Source organism: Chiroxiphia lanceolata, chromosome 5 (assembly GCF_009829145.1).
Source record: "Chiroxiphia lanceolata isolate bChiLan1 chromosome 5, bChiLan1.pri, whole genome shotgun sequence".
NCBI classification, from domain to species: domain Eukaryota; kingdom Metazoa; phylum Chordata; class Aves; order Passeriformes; family Pipridae; genus Chiroxiphia; species Chiroxiphia lanceolata.
In genome coordinates, this window is record NC_045641.1 from 17,001,742 (window position 1) to 17,028,176 (window position 26,435).

The 26,435-nt window shown below is 38.3% G+C and overlaps 1 protein-coding gene across 7 annotated transcripts in view; it reads left to right on the forward strand.

Moving 5' to 3' along the window:
* The first annotated feature begins 11,913 nt into the window (after positions 1–11,913).
* The window catches only part of TAFA5 (TAFA chemokine like family member 5), a 507,380-nt gene continuing 492,858 nt past the window's right edge, over positions 11,914–26,435 (forward strand). For all 7 annotated transcript variants that reach the window (XM_032688536.1, XM_032688532.1, XM_032688533.1 and 4 more), the window contains exon 1: positions 11,914–12,981. In XM_032688536.1, the coding sequence (XP_032544427.1) occupies positions 12,870–12,981 (112 nt within the window). In that variant the 5' untranslated portion in view covers positions 11,914–12,869. The remainder of the gene's footprint in view (positions 12,982–26,435) is intronic.

Here is a 26,435-nt window from a genome sequence, read left to right on the forward strand (position 1 = left end):
GAAAGAGACAAGATGACAACTTTCTGATATTACTTAAAATATTAAACCTACTATTTTGCTTCTCATTTGGCATCAGAATCACCTTAGAAAAATATGCATGATTCTGCAGCATTTGGAAAGTATCACAGTTTCCAAGAATGACATTTCAGTTTATAAGAAATCTCATAAAGAATGTTATCTAAGTTTAAAAGTAGCTCAGAAAGAAGCTAAAGTGGATGGACTACAATTAAACTAAAGAAATGGATGCAATGACAGGTTCAGCTCTTGCCATATTGAGCCTGTAATGGCTTTGCAATTAGGTGGAAAATCTAATGATTCAAAAGCTATCTCTTAAAATTATATTTGAACTAAAACTGACAAGAAAAAAAGAAAAGAATACTGTATAAAAAAACTTCATCCAGCACCACAGTTAATCATAAGGCAGGAGAAATCACCTATGAAGACAGAATTGGAATGTCCTATGCAAAAAAAAAATAATTCCTTTATCTTCAATTTTTGTCACTCCTAAAGTTTGAAGAACATGCAGGTCAGTCAAAATCTGCACTGTTCTCTTCCTCAAAACTTCTCAGAATAATATTTAAAAATATGTAAGGTTTTTACTCAATCTTTTCTCAAAGCCAATTCTTCTTATGACTTGCTTAAAATATTGTGTAGATCTGACATAAAGCGCAGAGATTTTTGTGTGTGAGAGGGCATTTTGGCTATAGTAGGTGATTTTGGGGTGGAACAGGGAACAGTTCTGTACAATTTTAAACAACACAGATAACTGAAACTTCCTGTCATACCAGATGTCAACACTTAGCATGTTTGAAAGAGAGCCTATGGACATAGAGACATTCACATCGTACTTGAAGTGTCACGTTAGTTTCGTGTCCAGATAATAAACAAAGACATGGCTAAGGTCCTTCCTGCCTGACAAAGATGGTTCACACAGCTGATGAGATTTAGAAATTCATTGTGGAATGAGCATCAGAGAAACCCCTAATGATGAGGGCTGGCAACTTGTCAGGGAATTCTACTGATTGCCTTAATTCATGATGACACAGAAATGTGTGTGGGTTCCATTTTTATTCTCCTGCTAACCTCAGTGAAAGAATAAAAGTGAATTAAAATGTTCATTAGTGGTCTTGTAAACAAGTATGTTGTGTCCTCATTTCAAGCTAAATTATTTTTTATAATTTGCACACCTTTTCCAGTCCCGTACCTAAGATTTTATTAACAGACTGTGTGTGTCACCCTATTCCAGACAACAGAGCAATTTTATTCAGCTGGAGATAATGTTGTATGATGGAGGAAATGAAGCTCCACAGGGGGGCAGAAAACCAATGTCTCAAAGAGATACACAAAATCAATATTCACAGCCATTCATTAGTGTGCCCAACAGGAGACAGAACCAAGATGCCCCAGGTATAGAGGCCTATCTAGGGTGCCAGTGAACCAGTTTTAATGGCTGAACACTTGAGGAATTATCTCTTATTAAAGTCTTGTGAATGAAATGAGTACTGCATCCAGTCCTGGGGTATTCAGCACAAGAAAGACATGGACCAAATGGAGACGGTCCAGAGCAGGGTCACAAAAATGATCAGAATGCTGGAGCACCTCTCCCATGAGGAAAGACTGAGGGGTTTAGGGTTGTCAGTCTCAAGAAGAGAAGGCTGCGGGGAGACCTTAATATGAGCTTTCAGTACTCGAAGGGGGCTTATAAGAAATACGGGGTCAAACTTTTTAGGAGGGCCTGTTGTAATAGTACAAGGGCTAAAGGTTTTAAACTAAAGGAGGGTAGATTTAGACTAGATTTAAGGATGAAATTTTTTTACAATGAGGGTGGTGAAATACTGGAAGAGATTTCCCAGAGTGGCACATGGCCCAACCCTGGAAGTATTCAAGGTCAGGTTGAATCAGGCTTTGAGCAACCTGATGTTGTTGAAGATGTCCCTGCTCATTGTAGGAGAGCTGGACTATATGACCTTTAAATGCCCCTTCTAGTCCAAATTATTGTATGATTCTATGAAATGTTAAGTTAACCTGCACAGTTGAGCCTCTCTGTCTTCCTACTTACGCTGCTGCATATTCCACATCTTGTATAAATACCTTTCCATAATGAAGAAAGATAACGCTGTTATCTTGCCCTCTGGGCAAGATTCACAAAGGGTAGTATTCTACAGCTTCCTGCATTCAGCCAGCCATATGCCACCAGAACTTGCACATGATCCATAGGCAGTTGACTCGATCCCTTTCTGCCACCATGCCAGGTCTCCACCCCTCAGCTGCATCAAATCGTACTCTGAAAACACAGGGCCCCACTAAGGTGAGGCAGACATGGGGGGGTCCCCATTAGAGCTGGCACAAGTGGTGCAGTGCCACAGGTATGGCAGAGCAAAGCATGTCCGTGTCCCTGCTCCCCATAGATGCTCCAGTGTTAGGTATGGGTTCTGTGTAAACAGCAAGTGTAGTTTATATGGAGAAGCGCTAGGCACAAATACTACATAATACTGCTTAATTTGGATTGTGCTAATCCCAAACACAGTGAAGAAGCATCTGACTTCTTGTTTTGCAACTTTCAGATTTTAAAGGGTAAAAAATGAAGGTGAAGAGGAGAAAGCAAACAAGTTTTGGACAACTTAAAAATATTTTTGCAAGAAAGTTGTTGTTTCCAGTAACCCTAATTTCCTAATTAAGTGTTTATACTAATAAAAGAGAAACAAACTTAGTCTGGGTAAGATGAAAAAGAATGTGAGTCTAAAGGAAGAGAGCATTCAGAGGAGTGAATAACAGTGTATTAATTGTAACATTTGTTTGATCTTGTCAGAAAACATTGTTGTGAATACTAATGTACCAATTTTTTGTTTGTTTGTCCTAGATGTAACTATTCAGAAAAATAGCTGTGTTGGTCGGAAATTGATTCAATGTCAGAAAGTCAATGCCATGGGTTATCTCATTATTTGCAATGTGATATCAAATTTGCCATGGAAGTTACATATTTACATGAGATATCATTCAATTCACAGACAAAGCATGGAAGCTAGGACCTAGTAAATAAAGGTTTTTAACATCAGTGTTCTTCAATGGCCTGTCTTTTTCATAATTATGCACATCATACCATCATTGTTAAAATTCTATGAACTGTCCTGGGATCTGGCATGAAAAGATTGGTCTCCTCTCAAGGTGAATGCCCATATAAATAGTTAGCTATGGTTTCACTTTTATACTTTCTCCTTCTGACCTGTAAGTCTTGATTTATTACATGTACAGTGACATTTTTTCAACAAGGGGATTATAAGTACTCCATTATAGAACCATTGATTGATGCAGATTTGCCCATGGCAGAGAACAGAACAGAACTGAGCTCCCATACATCCTGAACAAATGTTGTAATGACTAGGAGGCCTTGAGGACACGGGGTGGGATCTGCCCTATTGCCACCACTTCATTCTCCTCTAAACACAATACTTGGTTAGAAGGAAGGATTATAGGTAACAGGCCTCAGCAGTAGGTTCTGTGATAAGATCCAGGTGGATGGAAAAGCACATAGAGTCCTAATAAGAGTGCAGGAGTTTCCCTTATCCTCAACATTTCAAAGTGGATATCTACTAGTTATTTCTTAACCTGCATGCACCATTTGCTGACTTATGGTCAGATCTTCTGCTGAGGTACCTAGCCCTCATCACGCTGTTTGAAAGCACAAATATTGTTCAGTGTCTTAGATAAGAGTCAAATACCTTGAAAAGAAGTAAGACCATGTATGTATGTATGTATGTATGCATTTATTTATTTATTTGTTTATTTATTTATTTATTTGTATTTAGTATTGTTCAATTACTTTTTAAAGAACAGCTGAAGGTGGTAAAGACCTCTGGAATTTGTCCAGTCCTAACTCCCTGCTCAAAATTGCACCAGACTGCTCAGGACCTTGTCCAGACAGGTTTTGTGTATTCCCAAGGATGAAAGCTGCACAATGTTGCTGCACAACCCATTCCAGTGTATGATCACCCTCAAAGTAAAATATTTTTTCTTATGCTTAAGTGGAATTTCCTCTATTTTAATTTGTACCTATTGTGTCTTTTCCTTTCTTTGTATAAGAAGAATCTGTTTTGTCCCATCAGGACCCATTAATAAGACATACACATTGATAAGACACATGTACATGCACCCACACCCACGCACACCCCTTCTCTTATTGATAATAAACAAACCCAGCTCTCTCAGCCTGCCTTTTTTCAACAGATGCTCTGATTCCTCTGATTCCTCTCAGCCCTTTGCTGCACTGAAGAGAGATGGACATACCCCTCTTGTGCTCTCCTGTACTACCTCTTGTGTCAGTCCAGCATGGGACAAAGCACTCCAAACATGTCTCACCAGTGCTAACTAGAGGGGAAGGATCACTTCCCTCAACGTGCTGGCAACACTCTGCCTAATGCAGCCCAGGAGGCTGCTGGCTTTCTTTGCTGCAAGAGCATATTGCTGGTTTATGGTCACCTTGATGCCCACCAGACTTTCAGGTCCTTTTCTGCAAAGTTACTTTACAGGTTGTTGGCCTCAGTCCATAGTGCTGCATGGAGTTATTCCTCTGTAGGTGCAGGACTTTGCACTTCCCAGTTTTGAACTTCAGGAGCTTAGTGCTCTGTGAAAGTCAAACATTTTATCTGAAGTCATGCTTCAGCATAGACAAAATTTTACGGGATGTACATGGATGTGACACCTTTAGAATCAATAATGTCCACTGCTTATGAAAAAATAGCCCTCCCATAATTCAGCATTTACTGACATCTCTCTACCTCTTGTTCTGCCTTCCACTGTCCCCCCAAAAATCCCACCCAAAGTCAAGAATCCCAAACTGACAATTATTTTACCAGCAAGATCTCTAGTGAATTTCTCCTATTTGTTATTTACTATCCCTTTTACCTTCTAGTACCCCTTCTTTTCCTCACATCTAAAATCCTGTTTTAGATGACAGAAACAGATGATGTTTGATGATGAACTGAGTTTTTCAGCTGACCAGAAAAAACACTGAACATTTCAACCCTTGTCTGCTACTCAACAGTATCATTTAAGAGACAGCTTATCTACTTCTCGAAATAAGTCCATCAGGTTCCTTGGTTGCAGTTTGTACACTATGGTTTAGAGTAAACCAATAGTTTCTAATTTCCACTCAGGAAGGCAATAATTCATTTGAGGGATTTCTTGATTACAGAAAGTTAGCTGCTTTCTTAAAGACAGGATAATGATACCGGAAACACCATTTCAGCCTGCTCTAAAGAATAACCAGTTGAATTGGCAAATGAGAGAATGCAAAGGAACCACATTCTCTGTAAGTCTTATCATCTCTAGATGAAAATTCTAGCTTTTAAATCTGCAGCTTTGCTTGGTTTGTCAAGATTTCTTTTCCTGGGAAAATTTCCTACTATTCACTCATCGACAATATTGCTGCATGGTGAATTTAACCATTCAAGTACCAGTGCACACTGAGCACATCTGTACTCACTGCCCTATCACTGAGTTCTTAAAAATACATTTTTTAAATGTTTGTGTCTTACCTCACCTTCAAACAGAACATTTAATCAAAAAAGCTCTAGATCTTTACAGAAAAAAAAAACTATTAACAATTCATGGTTCCAGCAGAAACTAAGGTAAAAAGAGACACTGAAACCATTGTCAAAGAGCTGCTCAGAAAACGTATTGGCTTTGTTATCAACAGAAGTCAGCTCTCGGAACATAACCTTGTACTCTGCCTCCAGACAGCATCATTCCTTTCTTCTCCTACAGCAAGGTTTGTGAAGAAGTGGTGAGATTTCCAGAGAAAGGCAAGAAGACACATAGTTAGCCTCATACCTTAGAGGTAAGAGCCCTTACCTCTCCAGTGTTTGTGCTAAAATCGCACAGAGTTTCAAAGGAAATAAGGATTTACATAGCAAATCCATTGGTGGCTTCAGAGCACACTCCCTGAAAGACAGGGTCATGCAGTTGCCAGACCTGTAACGATGCTTTTTTCTTTCTAATGGGTAGATGCTGATCGTATATACAGACAAGTATAGGATATTTTGACTTCTCCCTCCTACAGAATGCAGTGCAGGGAAACTAACAGATACAGGACAGAAAAAATACAGGAGTGACAAAAAAAAATTAGGTCTTTGTGACTTAACACATATATGATGTGTAAGTTATCAAATCATGGTATGTCATTGAATGGAAAAAAGTTAAAGGAAATTAGATGAAAAAAAGACGAAGTATAATAAATTCCCAAATAAGTAATGTATTATTTCCTTGCTTTAAATCTATTGTAAAAGAATTGCATGTGTTATTTATGAAGCATCAAAAGCAGATTTTTCTGGACATTTTCAAACAGGTACTGGATTCAGTGTCTCTTTCACTTGATTGCACAAATTAAACTACACCTAACTCACAACTGAGCTGATTAATAATTTATGCAACTTCCAAGAGAGAAATTTGCTCATAGTTGTGATTTCATATCCCTCTTATTCTCTATTTGCTGTAATGAAAGCAATTTACCATGTTTGGATTTATTTCAAGTTTGTTTGCTGTTTCATGTTCTGATTTATTCCCTAATTTTTTAAAATAACTCACCTTCCTAAATTATCCAGATATGCAAGTTAGTTATTTCTGTTCTTGCTATCAAATCCAGTATATTACATCACTGTAGCTCAGGTAATGACTCACTTCTGAATGATTTGGTAATTTTTTAAATTCCAGACACTTTCAATAATAGCACTTCAGATATCCCTTTTTTTTTTTTGGAACAAGTGAAGGTTGCTAAGTGACAGGAATGTACTTATCTGCCACATCAGTTGTAGGCATTTCAATGCAAAGAAACAATTTTACACACCCACATCATAAATACATTTTAATAGTACATGCTATAAAGAGCTGTAGTTTATTATAACCCAACTTTAAATCTGATATTTGGGCTTCTTTTGCCAACGGTAAAGTGGGTTTTTTTAATCTCTATATTTTCATGATCTAAGTGAGAATGCAGTAATTTTACAGAACTTAATTTAATCTCTTGGTCATTTATAGCGAGGATGTGTTTAAAAAAATGGCAGAAACGTTTTGATAGTGCCAAATTAAAAAAAAAAAAACCAGCAGATTTGCCTTTGACACAAAGTGGAATTAAAATACATCTTTAAATGTTTCTCCTTCATGGCTTTTCTCCACTGTAGTGTAAAGTCGATAAATAAACTTCAGTCAGGATGATAATGCAGATGTTGTGACAACACAGTAGTTATACAGACAGGTATAAAAATGTTTTGTATTGGCAACACATTCCCACTGTCACTTTCTTGCTTTTTAAAAATGTTTGACTTTGCAAATAATTGGACAGGTTAACATAGCTGTCAGTGAACAACTTCATGTATTTTGTTTTATGGGGTGAGGATTTCCTATAACTTATGAAAGCTTTCGTGTTAAATCAAAACCACATACAGCTTTTCAAACTGTATCTATATCAAACAATATCTATAACGTCACTGACGGACAATTAAAGTTAGAAAAAAAACCCAGCTAAACTAATATTGGCTAGAAAAACAAAAAAAACGCTACTAACTAGTAGCTTGATTCTGTTACAGAAAGATCAGTGAAAAGGCACAGCCTACAAGTAACAGGCTGCAGTTATGTGTTTGCAAAAACCAACAAAAGCACTTATTGGTGAGAGCACCTGGCATGTAGACAATACAGTGACATAAAGCAACATGACTTGGCTTTGGTCACTGAGCGGTCAACAGTTTCCCTCTAAATATATTTTGACTATGCATTAGGAGGATTTTTCTTAAGGACCTTACTGTTACTGACCTTAAAAAGCTCATTCCATGAACACATATCAAAACATCTCTCACAAGTTTTTAAAGTACTCTGTAAATAAAGACTTTCACTGAAATAGTGGCTGGGAACTAAGTTTCTTATCCCATAGTTTCAGACATATGCAGTTCACTGCTGTTTAGACTCAAATATCATTTCTGTTATTGAAGGACTGAACTCTCCAAATTATAATTTCACAATGAAATCAGCATACATCTACACACTCAGTCTCTCCTTCTTCCTTTCTCTTTCTTTGTCAGAAATACTAATTTCCTGCTTCATGTAAACCAATAGCAAAAATTTCCCTACTAAATAGATGGTCAATATTACGGGCACTAAAGAAGGTATTTAAAAAAAATCATTGAGTTATGAGTCTAGTTAGAACATTTTTTCCAAGGATGGCCTAAGATCAGTAAATATAGACACAAAATCTTCTCACAAAATCTAACTAAAATCATTGCTATTTTTTAACCATGAATCTGCATCCCCTGACTGGTCTCCACTGGTCCCTTCTTCTCAAGGAAGATAGAGAAAATTGCAATTCTCTTCTATTTTTTTTCTAATACTTGCTATGGTTGTTAAAGAGGTGCTATGGATTGTTAGACATACAGAGTCATTTAATTTGTTGAAAATATAAATGGTTAAATAAACAAAGTCCTTACTTTCTTAGTATTAAGCTCCACTGCTTTTCCCTTGAAAATGCTGTTGAGATAAAACAACAAGTTTATATTACATAGCTCTGTACGTAATTCATGTTTTTAACATTGTAAAAAAGAAGTTTTAACTGCTGCTATTCTTTTACATCTATTTTACTCACATTTATCTCAAAATTAACAGATGTAAACAATGACATCAGATATTATCCTGTTCTTTCCTTGACATCAACATTTAGAACCAACTGAATAATTATACTTTATCTAAAGCAAAAACTCAGCTGTTGGCTTGAATGTTTTTGGTTGTTAATTCTTTATGAAGTACATTAAATCAGTGCACTGCCGCAGAATTTACCCACTATTTACCTAATCCTTTTATTTTCAAAGTAAATAAGAAAACTCAGAAAGAACGGAAAGTGTCTCTGCAAAGATCTGAGGAACATTATCTACCCTCTCTCATGTACATCCTTGATGCTAAATGAATGTTAAAATTTATCCTCTGTACGTTGCATCTGTAATAGAGGTCAACATCACTACACAGGCTTTACAGGTCTGACATTCTAGCAGAAAGCAGCGATGCATATACACATCATGAACAAACTCTGACACATTGATACATCAGGCTTCAAACTATGCCTGTTCCTAAGTCAATAGATACATTTTGCTTATAATTTCAGTTAGAGCAATGGCACAGCCTATCTTAATAAATAGTTTAAATATTATTTTAATTTCCTTGTAAATATTACCTCTTCCAACAGCAATGGCAGAATGAGAGATCTGTGTCTTTGACAAAGAACAAATCTGATTTCTGAAAAGGGTATTTCACTTTGATATACAGCTTTTAACTTGAGTTTCTATTTTATTTTCAGCTTTCAGACATCTGTCCCTGATTTTAATCATTGTTTCTACCTTTCTGTACATACAGGTCTGAATACTGGGAATTTCCTGTGAGATGAGGGAGGCATTGAAGACAGACTTCACACATTTTCCTTGAAAATCAATGTGAGTGGGACATGTCAAGAAAGAGGCAAGCAAATTAATTTGAGATCACATTCTGCCACTTTTTCATTGAGTAAGACTTTGTGAGCAGTGTCAAATACTTTTCCGTATAAGACAGCGCAGAACAACCAAGCTGTTACTGGGGATCAACATATACTTACAGAACAAATCAGGAGTGACCTAAAATTACATTTTAAGAGAGACTTTAAGTCTTATCTTGTCTTTGACAATCAAATCAGAATGCAATGTTTGAAAATCTTTCTTAATATAAAGTGCGTTATGTAAAACAATTACAGGTAGTTGTATAGAAACACAAAGGCCCCAGCTCGGTGGTTCCTGTGTCCAGTGAGTGGTACCTTACTTTCTGAGTAACTGAGTAGTTTTCTGACATGGGAATTAACCTGGTTTCAAGTGAACAATGTCAGCTTTCAGAATTATCAAAGCAAGACTTCAGCTTCTACATCAATCTTCAAGCTTTATTTAGGTGAACAGTAATCATGACTCCCACTCCTCAGACTGAAAGCTGGATGTATTTCCAAGGGAAATCCTCTTGTATAACCACAACTTCTTGGGTAAACTCTAAGATTTACTATATAAAATTCTGTGCACTCTACTGAAAGGTATAGTGTCCTATATACCACTGCAGATATTCCTTGTGGCTTTAAAGTCTCCCAATCTATATATCTCTTTTCAAGATACTTATGCTTTTTCTTTTTAGTAATATTTAAAGTATGCTATTCAACTGTACATTCATTACTCACATCTGTAATGGAAATATTTATTTTTTTTCATACATACAGAAAACTGCTTAATTTACATGTTAGTCCTGGAATTGGAGCGAACAGCAGCATGTCATGCCAAGGCATTTTTGTTGCTTAACACTTATTTACATTTATTCTGAGACTAGGAATTTTGAAAGTTCTATTTTTTTAAAAAACTCATGATGAAACAGAACTTTTTAATATCAAACTGAAGTAATACTTCAGGATTCCAAAGGACATATGCAATTTATATTGACTTATAGAGAAAATATAGTGTCTAAGTCAGGGATAGAAGGTGTTACAAAGATTTATTCTCTACATACAAAGTAATAATGAAATGTTCTTTTAAATGATATCGGGGAGAAGAATACAGCTTAGCATGCTGTCTTAATGTTTGCGTTTTGTTTTATTCCAGTTCTTAAATATAACAGAAAAGAAACTCCCATGAAAATAAGGGAAAAGAAAGTCACATCTTGAGAGGTGTTCAGGTACCCAAATGTAGTTGTACCGAAATGATAGTTAAAGCTTCATCTCTGTGAAGCATGTTTGAAAACATAAACCTATTGCCCCACCATTTCAGGATGAAACTAGTCTGGCAGAAAATCTTCTCTAAAATCAAAGAGATTACATTGGCAGTGTCCTCATGGTGTAAAAATGAACTTAGTTATAAGTATCTAGTCAAGTATAGCCGTATTTAAAAAGTCCCTACAGTTTTGTCTTGTAAATATTGCATCATTCATACGCAATTTTAAGTCCAGATATTTAAGAGGTAAAAATCAGACAAACCTGGGCTTCTGAAGGAATATGGAACAGCTTTTTCATGGTATTTTCATTATGCAAGTAAAACAAAGGAGGAGACAATGGGGACATTTTGCGACCAAGCTCCTCTTCTACTCTTGCCAAGTCTGCCTGTACTTGGAACATGACTACCTTCTGCAGAACTTAAAATATTAATTTGAAGACATTGCTATGGAGACTCCGAATGGAAAACCTCGACTACCTGGTCCCTCCTAAAATATTTAAGTTTTTTATTATTACTGTAAGGGCTACTGGCAGATATGCAAACCCAAGCTCTCTAAACTGGGTTTCATATTGATGTGTCGCTGCCGTTTCAGTGAGAGAAACCGATGTCCCCATAAGGATCCGTAAGGACTGCAGATGGATACAGAAAGAGGAATTGTTTCCTCTTACACCCATGGTCGTGTCTAGGCAGGATGCACCGTGGAGACTTCGAGCCGCACCGTGCAGGTGAAGGGGCGGAGAGAGAGTTCTCTGGGCCACTTCTCCTTCAGCCGAGACCCCGTCTCAGTCGGGAACAGATTCCTCGAGAGGGCTCCAGGCGGGCACTAACCCCGCTCCCTTCCCCGCCCAGAGGCTTCCCCGAGCCATCGCTCCGCGGGAGGCCGTGGGCAGACGCTGGGGGCCGGACCCTGCTCTGCCCCTGCTGAGCCACAGGGCTCGCCCTCCCGCCCCTCGGCCCCAGCTCCCACCGCCTGCCGCCCAGGGCCGGGAGCCGCCGCTGCGGGAACAGTCCTCCCGCGGTCCCTCCCTCCCCACACCCGCCGGGTGCGGCACCGCCCCGCGAGCAGGGGAGCGGGGGCCGGAGCGGGGCCGGAGCGGGGCCGGGGGCGATGCGGGACCCGGTGCGGGAGCGCTCCTCCGGCGGGGGAAGGACCGCTGTCCTCCGAGCGCTGTGCACCTGTGGGCGTGACCGCCGGCCCCCTCCTCCTCCTCCTGCTTCGTTACTTGAAGGGCCGGCGCCGCTGTAGCGGCAGAACCTGAGAGCGGTGCGGGCGGCGCACGGAGAGGAGAAAACCTGCCACCGCGACCCTCCCACCTGAAGTGTCCCGGCCGCCTCTCGCCCCGTCGAGCCGCAGGACCAGCTGGGAGGGGAGCTCAGGCTGGACTGGGCGGGGGGGACGGGGCTGTCCGGCTCCGCCGCTGCTCTCGGCAGCTGGCGGGCACCGCCGCCCCCCGCTCCCCCGCGGGCGCTGCGCTGGGGCGCGGATCGCCCTCGCCCCGCGGAACTGCCCGGCCGAGCCCTGCCCCGCGGGTGGGCGGCGGTGGCCCCGGTCTGCCCTCGCCCCTCGGTGCCGGCGGCCCCCGCGGACATGCTGCCCTGCGCTGGGCGGCGGCGGCGCCCTGAGCGGGGGTCGCCCTAGAGCGGCGGGCGGGCGGGGGAGGCCCCGCGACAGCACCGCCAGGGCCCGCACCCACCGGCGGGGGCTGCCCCGGGGAGCGGGGAGGCGGGGGAGAGGACAACAAGCGGAACAACTTCTGCAAATTAAAAAAGGAAAGAAGAGGAAAAAAAAGTAAAAAGAGGGTCGTTCATGGGACATCTTCGAAGCTCAGCAGCACGCGTGGCGTCCAAGCCGCAGTGAAACCCTCCACACCAGTGAATCCCACCACAGTGACAAAAAGAAAGCTGGCAGTGGCCACTGTACCCAAGTCTCGCAGGTGTTAGAGTCGTCTTGGCTTTCTGGCTGGAAGATGATTCCTGCAACAGAACCATGTTGCTGATGATAAACCGCAGGGTCGTTGGAAGATGCCTTCCTTGAGGATTACACCTGGAGAAAGGCCATCAGTCAAGGGGAGAGCTGGCTGGTGAAACTGTCTGACTTTCCCCCCCACCGGGGAAGTGGCTTCAATGGCTCCATCTCCCAGGAGAAGCAGTAGGAAAGATGCCAACACCTTGCCAAGCATGTCTTCAACTTTCTGGGCTATCATGATCCTGGCCAGTCTCCTAATCGCTTACTGCAGTAAGTACATATTTGTTGTGGTGCGTTTGCTGGGCATAGGTCTACGCCCTTCCCACCTGAGGTAATGCTTCTGGCAAAGGCCAAGCTCTGAAGCTGGCAGGCATAGGTACTTTGTCTTAGACTTGCCCCTCAACACGTCTCTCCTCAGTCCTTTATGGTAAAGCAGTTAGACCGATACTTTAGTACTGCTGCTTCTCAGGAGAATGAGATGGATGTCCTTAGGTTGTAGATGTGGCATTTCCAGTCCAAACAGTAACATCTCTTGGATTTTAGAAACAAACTTTGTAGCGGCAGTAACTGTGACCCACTGTTCACTGTTTATTATCAGATATTACCAGATTTCTCCCCGACTGCTCTCTGCGTGTACACACTCTCCTAACTCCATCCATCGTCCACGAAAAGGAGCTGTTTTGTTTGTATTCATCCTTTTAGGAAGCACAAGCTTAATCAAGTGAGAAGTGTCAACATCCCTGGGATCATATGTGATTCTCTGACTGAAATTCCATTGGAACAAACCCTGCCACTTCCTTGGCATAGTTTAGTTCATTTTGTCAGTTTCAGAGCTTCACCTCAGGCTATCAGAGTTTTGTATATTTTTTTTCAGGCTTGATAGATTGTCGATTAATCGCATTGAGTTGTGGATAAGGTATCTGTAAGAATCAAGTACGTAATACTTTTAAAGGTCTATTTTTTCCATTTTTTTTTGTTTGTTTGTTTTGCTCTTGGCAAGAATCATTTTCAAGCAGTTAAATAATGTAGAGTTAATGCCCATACTTTTGTTGAATGCAAGTTAGTCCATAGTACCGGAGTGGGAAAGCTTCAAAGGGAATAGACAGAACTGTTTCTATGCAATAATAAAAAAAAATGTAATTTATCAGGAGAGACCTGCACAGCTTTGCCAAAATGAATCTACAGTGTATTTTCCCAGCCTAAGATGAAGAGGTCTGTAATTTACCTATGGTGTGTATTCATTTCATTAGCTGTCGCATAAAAGATTTTGTAGACTTGTCTTGTTGAGCTGTAATAGGTGTAGGTTATGATGAATAGGAAATAGATGCTGTTTTCCAGGAGCATACTGCTGCATTTCTTAACCCTATATTCCATTCCCTCCAACTATATTATATTCACATTTCTCTGTGTGTTTTATTTTGGTTCTTTTTTCTGAAACAAAATTTTAATTGGTTAAGACAACCTGTAATTCACTTTTATTTGCATATTACAAGGACTCTTCATACTGGTGACAGTGTAAATGGCTTATTCCAAAAAGAATAACATATTTTGTAATTATTTTTTAATTTAGCACATTTTACGTTACACTTCTCATTAAAAAAATCACATTAAAGTGGCCACACTTTTAAATAATAATATAATGTTGTTCATAATGCCATATTCAATCTCTTAATACAGAGGATATACTAAACAACATAGTGAGATTTAAACGAATTTATGTGTATGCTGGGAGTGCATATTACAGGATGAGTAGTTCAAGTGTAAAGGGAATTCATCTGGATGTTAGTAATAAGAAATATTTTATTAAGTTTATGCTAGAAATGCCTGGAGAGTCCCAGGCTTTTTATGAGAGGATGTGAGTTCTTCTCTGCGTATATTTTCTATTAGCATGGCCTCAGAAAGAGTTAACCATAAACTCTGACACTTAAAAACATTTTATGTTCAGCAGTGAGAGGTTTGACAACATTTTGTTCTAAGGAATGAAGTCCCTTTGAATTATTACGTATTGTGCATTGTTTATTTTTTTCATTGTTTACTGATGCTGTACAATACAAATGTTGGCTGGTAATCTGAAGGCATTTTCTGGTGTGCTTAAGGGACTAGTTTCTGATTAGTTCTCTCAGCCAGCGTAGATGGTGTTCCTCAAACATGTAGTACTCTCTTCATTTCTTATAGCACTGAAAAGCATCATGCAGCTTAAAATATGCAGTGTCAAAACACTCTACCATTTATGTAATGCTTCACTGATTTGACAACTGCAATTCCAAATGTTAATGAAGCACCATGAACGTTTTTTCTAGCGGTAATATTTGAAACATTGCAAAAAATGTTTTTTGCTCTGTGGAAAGAGGGAAGGTGTTTAAAATCAAGATTAAAAAAAATGAAGCCGTTTCTAGCTAAAGTAGCACTTAAGATTTTATGAATTCTTTTAAAAATCAGCTAAAGTTTAACCAGACTTTTTTCATCTGATGCTTTTTTTGAAGAAAAGGATAACTGGGTGTGGAGGGAGACATGATGATTTTAAAAATGTTTTAAAAATAACAGGCTTGCCATATTTCTTAGAAAGTAAAAGGAAAGAAGTAAAAGGAAAGAACTTGACTATGTAAGGTGTTCTGTGTTTTTCCACACACAATATTCAGGTATATGGAAGTATACCTATTTAAATTTCTGATATCAAACAGCATTCATTCTGTAAAAAATAATAAAGGTGAATATATTATCAAACTAATTACACTAATCTCATATTGGATTCTTTCTCACTGTATCATTTTACTACAATCAGTCTCTGCAGCTTCAAAAACAAAATTAGAACTTTTCCATTTTTCCATCTTTTTATAGCACTGTAAATAAAATTTTCAATCTACCTTGCTTATATGCATTTCTAATCTGTTAGAATGACAAAACTTATTCCTGAATCAGTTATTTGAACATTGCTTCTCCTTCTCCTAATTACTTTGTCAATCTTTGTTTCTGGAAATTGTTGTACAATAGTCATCCCTATTACTGAGGGCAACCAGTAAACATGATACATGATACTCTGAGTTCCTCTTGCAGATAAGCGTATTTATAAAGCATGTTCTGGGTGTACATGTACAGCCCATTAGACTGTCATTTATACTTTAATGTCTGAAGCCCAATTATATTCCCATTGATGTGGTAAAATGATAAACTGATAATTTTTTCTTTCTTAAATGTTTAGATTATACTTAGGGATAGTGGCTCCATCCTATGGTCGAAGAGAAACCTGCATCAAATCAATTAAGTTAGTTGCTATAGTGATAAATATAATGCAATATTCTTCAACTGAAGAAAAATGGTCTGATTTGGTAGGCTCTCAACAGGAGAAGGCAAAAATGAAGTAGTAGAAATAGGCTGTTTATGGTCCTTGGTGTCATCAACAAGGAGTTAGTTAGCTTACTTAGCAGAAGCATCAGTAAAAGAAAAAACACCCTCAGAAGGTTGTCCTGGTAGGGGGTGGCCACCTTCAATGGCAATTTAGAATTAAAGGAGTTGTGACATTTTTGGATCCCAAACATGCTTCCCACATACTTGTTTAATGAACAGTAGTAGACCAGAGAGAAGTACCTACAGTGAATGCCTCACATTGTAAAGGTAAAATGAATTATTTTTTTCTTCTTTGTAACTGGAATATGCGTTTTACCATGTTAGAAAGTTTGGTAAGAGTAAGGAAATTTTCTGTGGTATCACAGCTGCATGCTACATCAGGAATCTAAATAACATAGTTTTGATTCAGAAGTACTTTTTAGTGCATTTATTTGCTTGACTGCTATAAATACTGAGGAGCTTTTTATATGTAAATGGTAACTTTTAAAATAACATATGATTCAGCTTTTAGCAAAGTTGTGGCTGTTATGAGCTTTTGGTTTTCCTTATTTTATACTGTTTTGTAAGCATAAGGAATAGATCATTAGAGCCCTATGCTATTCTGTTAAGGTAATAATTCTAAGGCTGAGCAAATGGGTTTTTTTGAAAGGAACCAGCAAAACTGAATAGTACTTGGAAAATTGACCTTCTTGTTTTAAATATTGTGTATGGAAGAGAGCAGTATGAAGCCCAGAATTTATGCTGACTAAATGATGATAGTAGTAGGAAAAAAGAATATAAACCTCCAAAATGCAAAATATTTTCCGTAAGTCTACAGTTCTGCATTGTAAGTACAAGTTCTTTCACAGTAAGAAGGAATGGAAAGAGACAATCTCCTAATTCATTATTTCTTTTGCTGCCAGAGTACAAAATAAGTACATTGTAATGATAACATACTGGTAGGTTATACTAAATGACTGATTCTGCAGCCTGCCATTTCAATCTGTGGAATTTGTTTAGCAGAAAAACCCCTTAGCATAAATAAAAAAAGGTGTCTCAAAGATTTTACGTGGAACCATGCAAAATGCAAATAGTCCTGGTTTGGGCTGAGGTAGAGTAAGTTTTCTTCACAGTGGCTAGTATGGGGCTATGTTTTGTATTTGTGCTGCACACACCATTGATAATAATGAGATATTTTTGTTTCTACTGACCAGTGCTTATGCAGGGTCAAGGCCTTTTCTGCTTTTTGTACTGCCATGCTGATGAGGAGACTGGGGCTGTTTGGGAGGACAGAGGTGGAACAGGTGACTCCAACTGACCAAAGGGATATTCATATGACATCAGACTCAGTATATAAACTGGGGGGAAGAAGGAGGAAGAGGGGGGAGGTTTGGAGTGATGGCATTTGTCTTCCTGAATAACTGTTACGTGTGACGGACTCCTGCTTCCCTGGGGATGGCTGAACACCTGCCTGCCCATGGGAATGGTGAATTAATTTCTTGCCTTGTTTGCTTACATGCACAGCTTTTGCTTTCCCTATTAAATCATGTTTATCTCAACCAATGAGTTTTTTCACTTTACCCTTCTGATTCTCTCCCCGATCTCGCTGGTGGGGGAGTGAGAGAGTGGCCGTGCAGTGCTTGGCTGCTGGCTGGGGTTAAACCACAAGTTCTCATAAAAAATATTATATTGACTACACCTTAAATTGACATCCTGTTACACATTGGGTAGACACTACTAATTTCAGAAATACCTTTTTGTTGTCCTGTTCTGGAATTGCTTTCTGTCTAGAAGACACAGGCTATTATGGTCTCTAGGTCTTACTGTTCCGTTATGCTATTCAAGACTACCAGCAGGGATGGTAACTAACTGTGACTGTCACCTGGACACCTCTCCAACAAAAGCTACCATATCATCATGCGTAGGCTGCTGAACAGCTGTTAGGTGGTAAATGGTCACTGCAAATTTACGTTGGATGCAAGCAAGTCACTTCTGAATGAAAGCCTACAGCGCCTGTTACTGATCTTGTATCATTCAGATCACTTTCTCTGTTTTCAAAAATGAAAACCACAGATTTTTTCAATTTTTTCTACTGATCTGTAATTTTATTATGTTTTCCGCAAGAATTACTGTATTTTTCCCAAACTCTGAACACAGAATAAATGTGACATAGAAGCAGCTGTCATTAGTCAAACCTTTCTTTCAGTCTACTTTGTATATAGAAATGGAAAGCAATGCTTTTCTGACACTAAATAAGAAAAGCAAGATATTAAATCCTGTTTCTTTATGTAACATCCCAGCTGCTCCACTTGAAAATAGGTTCAGTTTTTGAGATAAAACCAATGCTTTGCACTTAATGGCCTCTACCACATGCTACCTGTCAGCATGAGTACCAAACTGACACTGAGATTGTCTCACTAGTTGTGTTGTAGTCTGTCCAGATGATGTATTACATAGAAGTCATTGGCATCAACATATGAAATGTCTTCTTACCGCTTTTAATGTTGAATTCAACCCTTTAAGGAAAAGTAAGCACCATTTTCAATTTCTCAAATGTGTTTGAATTCTGGTAACTCTTACTTCCATTGTGAGTATAACCAACTGATATAGATGGATATAATGGGAAACAGGTAGGAAGGGGAAACTGGAAGGAAATGGATATGTTAAATTAAATATATGGCAGAGGAGTATCCCATGTCTTTCAGGAGGATCAAAAGGAGAGAGATTGAGACCTCTTTGATTTGCTTTTTTTTATGCGGTTTATATAACGTGCTGTATTTTTCTTACCATATACTATGAAACAGTATTGGGAGCATGGACTAGAGGCCCCTAGCTCCAGCTAAGTGTATAAAGAGAGGCTAGATTGGATTTTCCTTGACTGGGGTCCCATTAATCTTTTAGTCTTTGCTTAATGACTCCACTGAAGAAGTAGTAGTAAGTCCTTAACTGAGATTAGCCCTTATGAGTGGGTATTTTCTCACTTATGCTTCTTTGCTAGAAGCAGAGTCTGAAATATCTCAGGTTTTAAGATGTAATTTAGTGCTTTCTTATAGAGTGCTCTAACTGTAACTGCATTACATGAAAAACACACATAGACAGGCAGTCCAGCATCTGGCATGTCAATAATGTTTACTAGAGGTGTGCCTTGAATGTTATCAATAACTCAAAAATGCACTTGAATACTGAGCTGTGCAGAGAAGTATTAGATATATGGGCAAATCCAGATAGCTTTGATTAACGTCAGTCTTCCTGGTCTGCATATTCTTTTTTGCTAAATTCAAACCAGAATGTTTTCACGCTTAGACTCTTGTTTGATCAGGTGTGCTGTTCGACTGTTGGACTGGGGATCTGTTTATTTTTTTCTCTGTTTAAGTTACACTCCTTTTGCACAGATGGTTGGCCAGTTTGCTTATTGTAGATGTTCTGGGGAGTCATCTCTTCGTGGATTTGGTTTTATGTTAGCCCTGCAAATAGGACGTTATACCTATGCGAAAATATATAGAATACTCCTCTGCCACATATTTAATTGAAAATACCTATTTCCTTCTAGTTTCCCTTCCTATCTGTTTCCCACTATATCCATCTATATCAGTGGTTATTCTTGCAATGGAAATAAGTTACCAGAATTGAAAATATATGGACCTTATTTAGACTATGTTTTCCAATATTTTTGGTATAGAGGTTTATTTCAAAGACTTTGTGCTTGTTTTTCAAGGGACTTTCTTTGGCTAAAATGTGTGGAGTTTTGCATTCATGTGATGATCTTTTGATGACCTCAAAACTGTGTGGCCTATGTATTATTTTGATCTGTGTCTTTGGACATCTTTCTTCAAACACTTGATTGCTCTCAGATAACAAGAATGTATCTCATCTAATTCTGCAGTGAGGATTTTAACTTTTTTGGAGGAGTCTCTGAGCAACAAGCCCTCTGGTTCTCTACTGAGTAACATCTAGTTACTCAATATCATCTGTGGTTTTGCAGATCTTAACACTTCTGTGCCTTTGGCACAGTACAGCAATAAGGAAGTTTTTTTTAGAACAAAATGTTATTTGTTTTGCCAAATGGTATGCTGCGGTTGGAGAAAACATGAGCTGTATGTAGAGAGACCTGTAGCTACTATTTTTCTGGTTGTTACAATTCCCTTCAAGGCTGTAGGTTGGTGTGACATATTTTTAGTTTTGATTTTTTTTTTTTTTTTTTAAGTATTTCTAACTCACAGAATTGTAGAATGGTTTGTGATAGAAGAGACCTTTCAGCTAGTTCCAAACTCCCTGCCATGGGCAAGAACACCTGCCACTAGATCAGAATGCTCAAAGCCCCATGTAGCCTGGTGTTGAACACTTGCAGAGATGGGGCATCCATAGCTTTTCTGAGCAACCTGTTCCAGTGCCCCAACACTCTCACAGTAAAGAATTTCATCCTAATATCTAATCTAAACCTCTCCTCTTTCCAATTTGAAGGCATTAGCCCTTCTAAACATCACCCCTTGTCCTATTGCTACCAGCTGTTGTAGATGATCCCTCTGCTGAACTGCCTCATTGTCTTGCAGCCCGAGTTAACCCATGCCTGTATCTGACCCTTGTCTTTAAGAGTCCTCTACCACTGGCACCTCCTGTTCTTCCAACAAGAGAGTGTTTTAATAAGGTAGGATCTTAGGATGATTTTAGGATCACAAACTTTATGTAATAAAGCATCCTTCTGCCTCTGCCTGACTGAAAGTAGCAAGTTATGCTATGACTCCATTGTTGGTGTTTTGAAGGTCCTTAACTGGGACTGTCTCTGGTGTTGTTTTGTGTGGAGGTTAATTCCAGAACATAGTTAACAGATGTGTTCTGTTTGTATCTTCTGTACCAAAAACTGAGTAAAACCCCAATACAGAATGCCTAGGAAATTGGTAACATTTCAAACTGCAAGTTATGTTGGTTGGATTAATTCCTGTCTTTTCATCCACTGTAGGGAAGAACTGTACTGATGAAATGTATTTAAGCATAGCTGTAGAACCTACTGGTTCTGGTATGCATCATCTGAGAGAAGGGTCCTTAATTCTTAGAGATATGAGAAATCACTACATATGAAAAAGAAATTTTGTGTTCTGATGTCTAACGAAAAGTAAATGGGAATTCTTATTGTTAATCCTACTATAATTTATGGTGGATTTTACCTTTGCTCTTGGAAGTCTTTTTTTTTTTTTTTTGCTGGTTAGCTTAGAACTCTTGACAAATGTGTTCTAAGAGATGATGCACTGATAAACTGAGATACTGTTAACCTGAAATACCTCATCACTTTCTGAGATGTCAATATTCCTTTCAACATATTCCTTTTTTTCCATGGAACTAGACCAGTGCAAAGTTTGCCAGATGACAGAAGTGGGCTTAAGCTAAACTGTTACACTGTTCATTAAGTGGTTTGATTGCAAGCAGAAATGTCAAAATGCTGTGGGAACAGTGACTTCTGGCACCACTTCTGGCAGACCCAGAGAGCGCCCACAAAAATGGTCAGCGGGCTGGAGCACCTCTGTTATGACGACCAACAGAGAGACTTGGGATTATTCAGCCTAGAGAAGGGAAGGCTCTGGAAAGACCTTGAAATGTATGAAGGGGACTTATAAGAAAGATGAAGGGAGACATTTTACAAAAGCCTGTAGTGACAGGACAAAGGGCAATGGTTTTAAACTGAAAGAGGGTAGACTCCCGTTGGATATAAGGAAGAAATTCTTTACTGTGAGGGTGGCGAGTTGCCTAGAGAAGCTATGGGTGCCCTATCCCTGGAAGTGTTCAAGACCAGGTTGGATGGGGCTCTGAGCAACCTGGTCTAGTGGGAGGTGTCCCTGTGCATAGCAGGGGAGTTGGACTAGTCTTTAAAGGTTCCTTCCAACCCAAACCAATCTATGACTTTTGTTCTCTTTCTTTAGATTAAACTAAGTGCAAGCATAACAAGCATGAAAGGTTACCTGTTACTGATAGCATTCTCTAGTGTTACTGAAAGAGTTCACCAGTTTCTCATTTTTTGAACCAAAATGAACCTTCTATCCAGTTATACCTTAGATAGACACTTTTCTTTTGTGCAACCTAAAAGAAATGTGACTCCTTCTATTAATCTTTTGTACACTGAAAAAATTCCAAAGTAGTTCTGTATAAAGGCTTGAATAATAAAAAAATAAAAAATATTTTCTGAATTGAACTAATATTATAATCTGAGTTAATATTACAAATAATTTTATTGAAAAATATCAGAAAGGTGTTCCAGAGCTTTCTAAGTATCTGTGGTCAGTAGTGCTTTATTGAACATTCTTTTTGAGATGAGACTGTATGTGGTTTTGATGTATATATGTGCTCAGTAAAACCCACATCAATATTTAAAATAAAACTAAGAGGCTTTAAAATTTGTAATCACTGAGTGTTTCTTAAAGGCAATGATTTCCCTGAAATTACCTGCTATAAAGCATTTGACCTAACATGTCTTTGTATAGCCTAATACCTGGAATAATGATTCTTTTAAGATATCGTTTTAAGGAATTTTCAGAGATGTTTTCTTTTTAAGTTATCTCCAACTGTAAAACAAACAAACAAACAAAACCAGCAAAACCAAATATATATGTTTTGGAACTCAGATCCAGATAGATTAAAAGAAACATCTGAGAAATAGTTTCAGTTTCATCTGAACAGGACTGGTCTTTCCTAACTTTAGATTTCTGCAGTATAGTCATCTATATTTACCGTAATCTCATTTAAAGTTGGTGGAAACATAGACATTTTTACAATGCAGTTCATGTGACCTCTTTTAGATTCATGATGTAGTTTGAGGTAACTTGTGCTGCAGAAGCGCTTGTCTTTGTTGACTATAAGGCAGGTTGGACTACTTGCTAAGATTTTAACATACATGTTATCACATTAATCCAGTCCTTCATTAAAACATCTTTAGAATGCTGCTTATTTTATTTTCATGTCAAGTAACTGATTCAGAATTTCTGTACAGAAGAAAAAAACATAGAAAAATGGGCTTGTGATACAGATTAATTAAGACTGTAGGTCAAGATATTGAACCACTGCAGCAAAGGATTTGTACAATTCGAGGGATGTAGTTGACATAAATTACTGGGATCTTTGGAAAACATCTTTGCAAAACAGCTTGTATCCGGAATATTTTTTGCAATGTGTTTTGTCTTATTATAAAGTCTCTGGTTTCTTTGTCAGTATTACAACTCAAAAAATGCTATCTTTCCCCCAAAAGTTGGAAACTATATCAAAGGTTATCAGCTTTACTATTCTTTTTTGTTCATTTTTTAAGCCTCTTCCATATGGAACAATATTGAACATGTTCTCCATGCAACCTTTTATAGTGTGATTAAAACATTTGAATCACCTTTATCTACTACTGATTTAGGTAAGGAAAGGTTTAAACGTGAACAATGTATATAAGAAGCATCAGGGGCAAAGAAGACTAGAAATGCTTGCCTTGAATATAAAAACAGGTACAAAGTACATTGAGCGTTGAAGTGCCACCCCCTTGACTTCTGCTCTTCCTTCTCCCTCACCTGGAAAATAAAAGCTATGTATCAAAATGTTCATGTTAAGTAGTTATTTTTGGGAGGATATTGGGTTTTATGACCCAAGATGTTCCTCCAGTTCTACGTTCTTCACTGTGAGTGCTATTTTTACAGTCCTTTTCATCTGGAGAGATTTGTTACCTTTAGTACCTCATTCTTTTATCAATGTGTTTTTGTTCAAGGAATATATTGCTTTTCACCTTTTTCCAGTGTATATGTCTTCATGGACATTCTGTCTTAAAGCTGACCAATTCTGGTTGTGCTTTCTGTGTTACTGGGGAGCTCTACCTCGATCCTGTCTACAAATGTAATTATTTTCTATTATAATCTTCTTCAGAATGCCTTAATTTTTGAGTTTTAGGAATGATATTTTCCACTTTAGTAATCCCACTTAAAAAAACCTACATGCTGCTCCCCCTTCTTTCCCCTTCAACTGGAGGCACAGAAGACAAAGATCATGGGTGGAGGTAAGAAAAATTTGCTGCAAACAGCCGTGAAATAAGAAAATGAACAGTAGCAGCAACAATATGAATAACAAAAATGTATAAAAGAGTGATTTACATGCAAAAGTGCTCACTGTGGACTCTGATGCTCTGACAATCCCGGATGCTCTACCCACCATGTTTTCTTGCCCAGAAGGAACCCCTTCTCCCTGAAGCGAGAGTCCCTTTCTCCTGCCCCAGCAATGAGCTGAGGTGGTAAAGAATAACCTCTGTGTCCTCGGCGCGCCACCTCCTGGCTACTGCAAAAAAATTAACCCTGTCCTGGCCAAAACCAGAACATTACTGAAGCAAGTTTTTAACATTTATGGTATTAGAAGGGCTTCCTTTCCCAGTGTTTTTGCAGAGTTCCGTGAAGTGCTGCTGTGAACTCTTAGGATGATAAGTTGCATGAACTGTCAGTTGTAATTACAATAAATGGATTTCGAGTATTTCAGATATAATTTCATTGAATTCGTTTAAAAACAATTTATAATACCTGAGTTGGTGACATTTCAAAAGCATTTCCTATGAAACAGCTTAATGCTTATTTTTTTCCATTCTGACATTTGATGGCAATGTAGGTATACCAGTATATTCTTTGGCACAAATATTACACTGACTTCATGAGATTGACGTTGTATACACAATATGGAATATTAAAATTCATTGTCTAATGTTTTCTCAGGTAATTCATCTTTTTATAGAGGAAAAGGATGTCCTTTAGAATCCTCTGTTTTGCAGAGTGAAAGCAATATTTTCCTCTTGGTATTTTAATACCAGCACAGATGCAAAATCAAATGAACCACCTACCTGTCTCATTTTTTTAGTTAATTCCCTGAATTTTTTTTTGTCTCCATCAGAGAACAAATACGTAGAACTCAAGAAAACATCTCCTATGTTATCTTATTAGAGCACATTCCCAATATATTTCACTGCCTTTTCTTTCACTCTTTGTAATAACTGATAACCATCTCCTTCCTGAGAGCTTCTTTTAGAATTTAGTGCTTGGTGTTGCCATACAGTCCCAATATTAATTTTCTATATTTTTCAGTTTTGCTTTCTTATTTTTCTTATCTAAGGTCAGGTGAATTGGCCCTACTGTTTGTCTTCCCACTTCCTGAAGTGCTTTTCTGTTATTTGATAGGACAGGAACAACTATGTGAATCGCAGTTTGCCAGTGATTTCTCAGACAAATTAACTTGACACATGTGTAGAGACTTTTTCTCCCAACTGCTAGATCTGCAGAGATTTGAGAATTGGGCTTTTTTTGTGTTTTGTTTCTTTTTTTCCCCTGCATCAGGTTCTCTGAGCCCAATTATAAACTCTGTGATATAGTGTACTGTAGGCTTGAGTGTAAGTACCTTATTAGAACTTAGTAAATTGGCAGTGTGCAGAAAATATAATACATCTAAAATTAGAGTTTAAGTTTTCTTCTGCCATTTTCAATTATTTAGAAAGTATATTAAGCAATAGATATGATTATACTCAGAGGGTGAGAACTGAAGTGCTGAGAAAAAATATGCTTTCAGTTTCAGTGCATGTAATTTGAACAAACCTTTTAAGTTGCCAAAATGCTGGAGAGCCTTTGTCGTGACAAGGGCATCTAAATTTCAGATGCATATCAATATTACTGAGGTCCTGCATGTTTTGTGTGACAAAAGACATCTATCTTGAAAGTGGGTGTCAGGAAGAGGGTATCTGAGCTAGTTGGTTTTGGTCTTTGTTTGAAAGTGATGGTGACATAAAGCATATGGAAAGAAAATTACAGAGCTCTTCTGTAATGTCAAAGAGTAATGCTTCAGAAGTATGCTTTTGACCAATTTCATGTTCTTTGCTTTCTGATTTACTCCTCTCAGAGTATATTTCTATAAATGCACATATTTATTCTCTCAATATATCACTGTAGCTGAACTTAAGTGATCAAAATATAACTTTTTTTTCCCCCACATCTCTAAATTTGCTCTTTCCGCCCGCACCTCGGAAGATCAGACATTTTGCCATGAGTTTGATTTGGTTTTGTTGTTGCTGCTGCTTTAATTTTTTTTAACATTTAACCTCATTTAGAAGGGAAAAATATACATTTAAAGAAATAACAGAGAAGTAAAATTTTGAATTAAATCAGATACATATGATGGAGACTGTCAGAGAAGATTCTGTCTTTAAATAATGAAAGCTTGTGAATTCGTGCTGAGGCTTGTTTGTGTGTTGGTTGCTTTTTCTCTTACTTACATCTCCCTTATCTTTTGGATATTTCTTATTTTTTTCCTCCTGTTTTAATCTCCTGTTCAGTTCCACATAGTTTTGCTGACAGATTTGCACAGTTCAGATAAAACAAAATAAGCAGAGGGATACACATATGAAATATAAACAG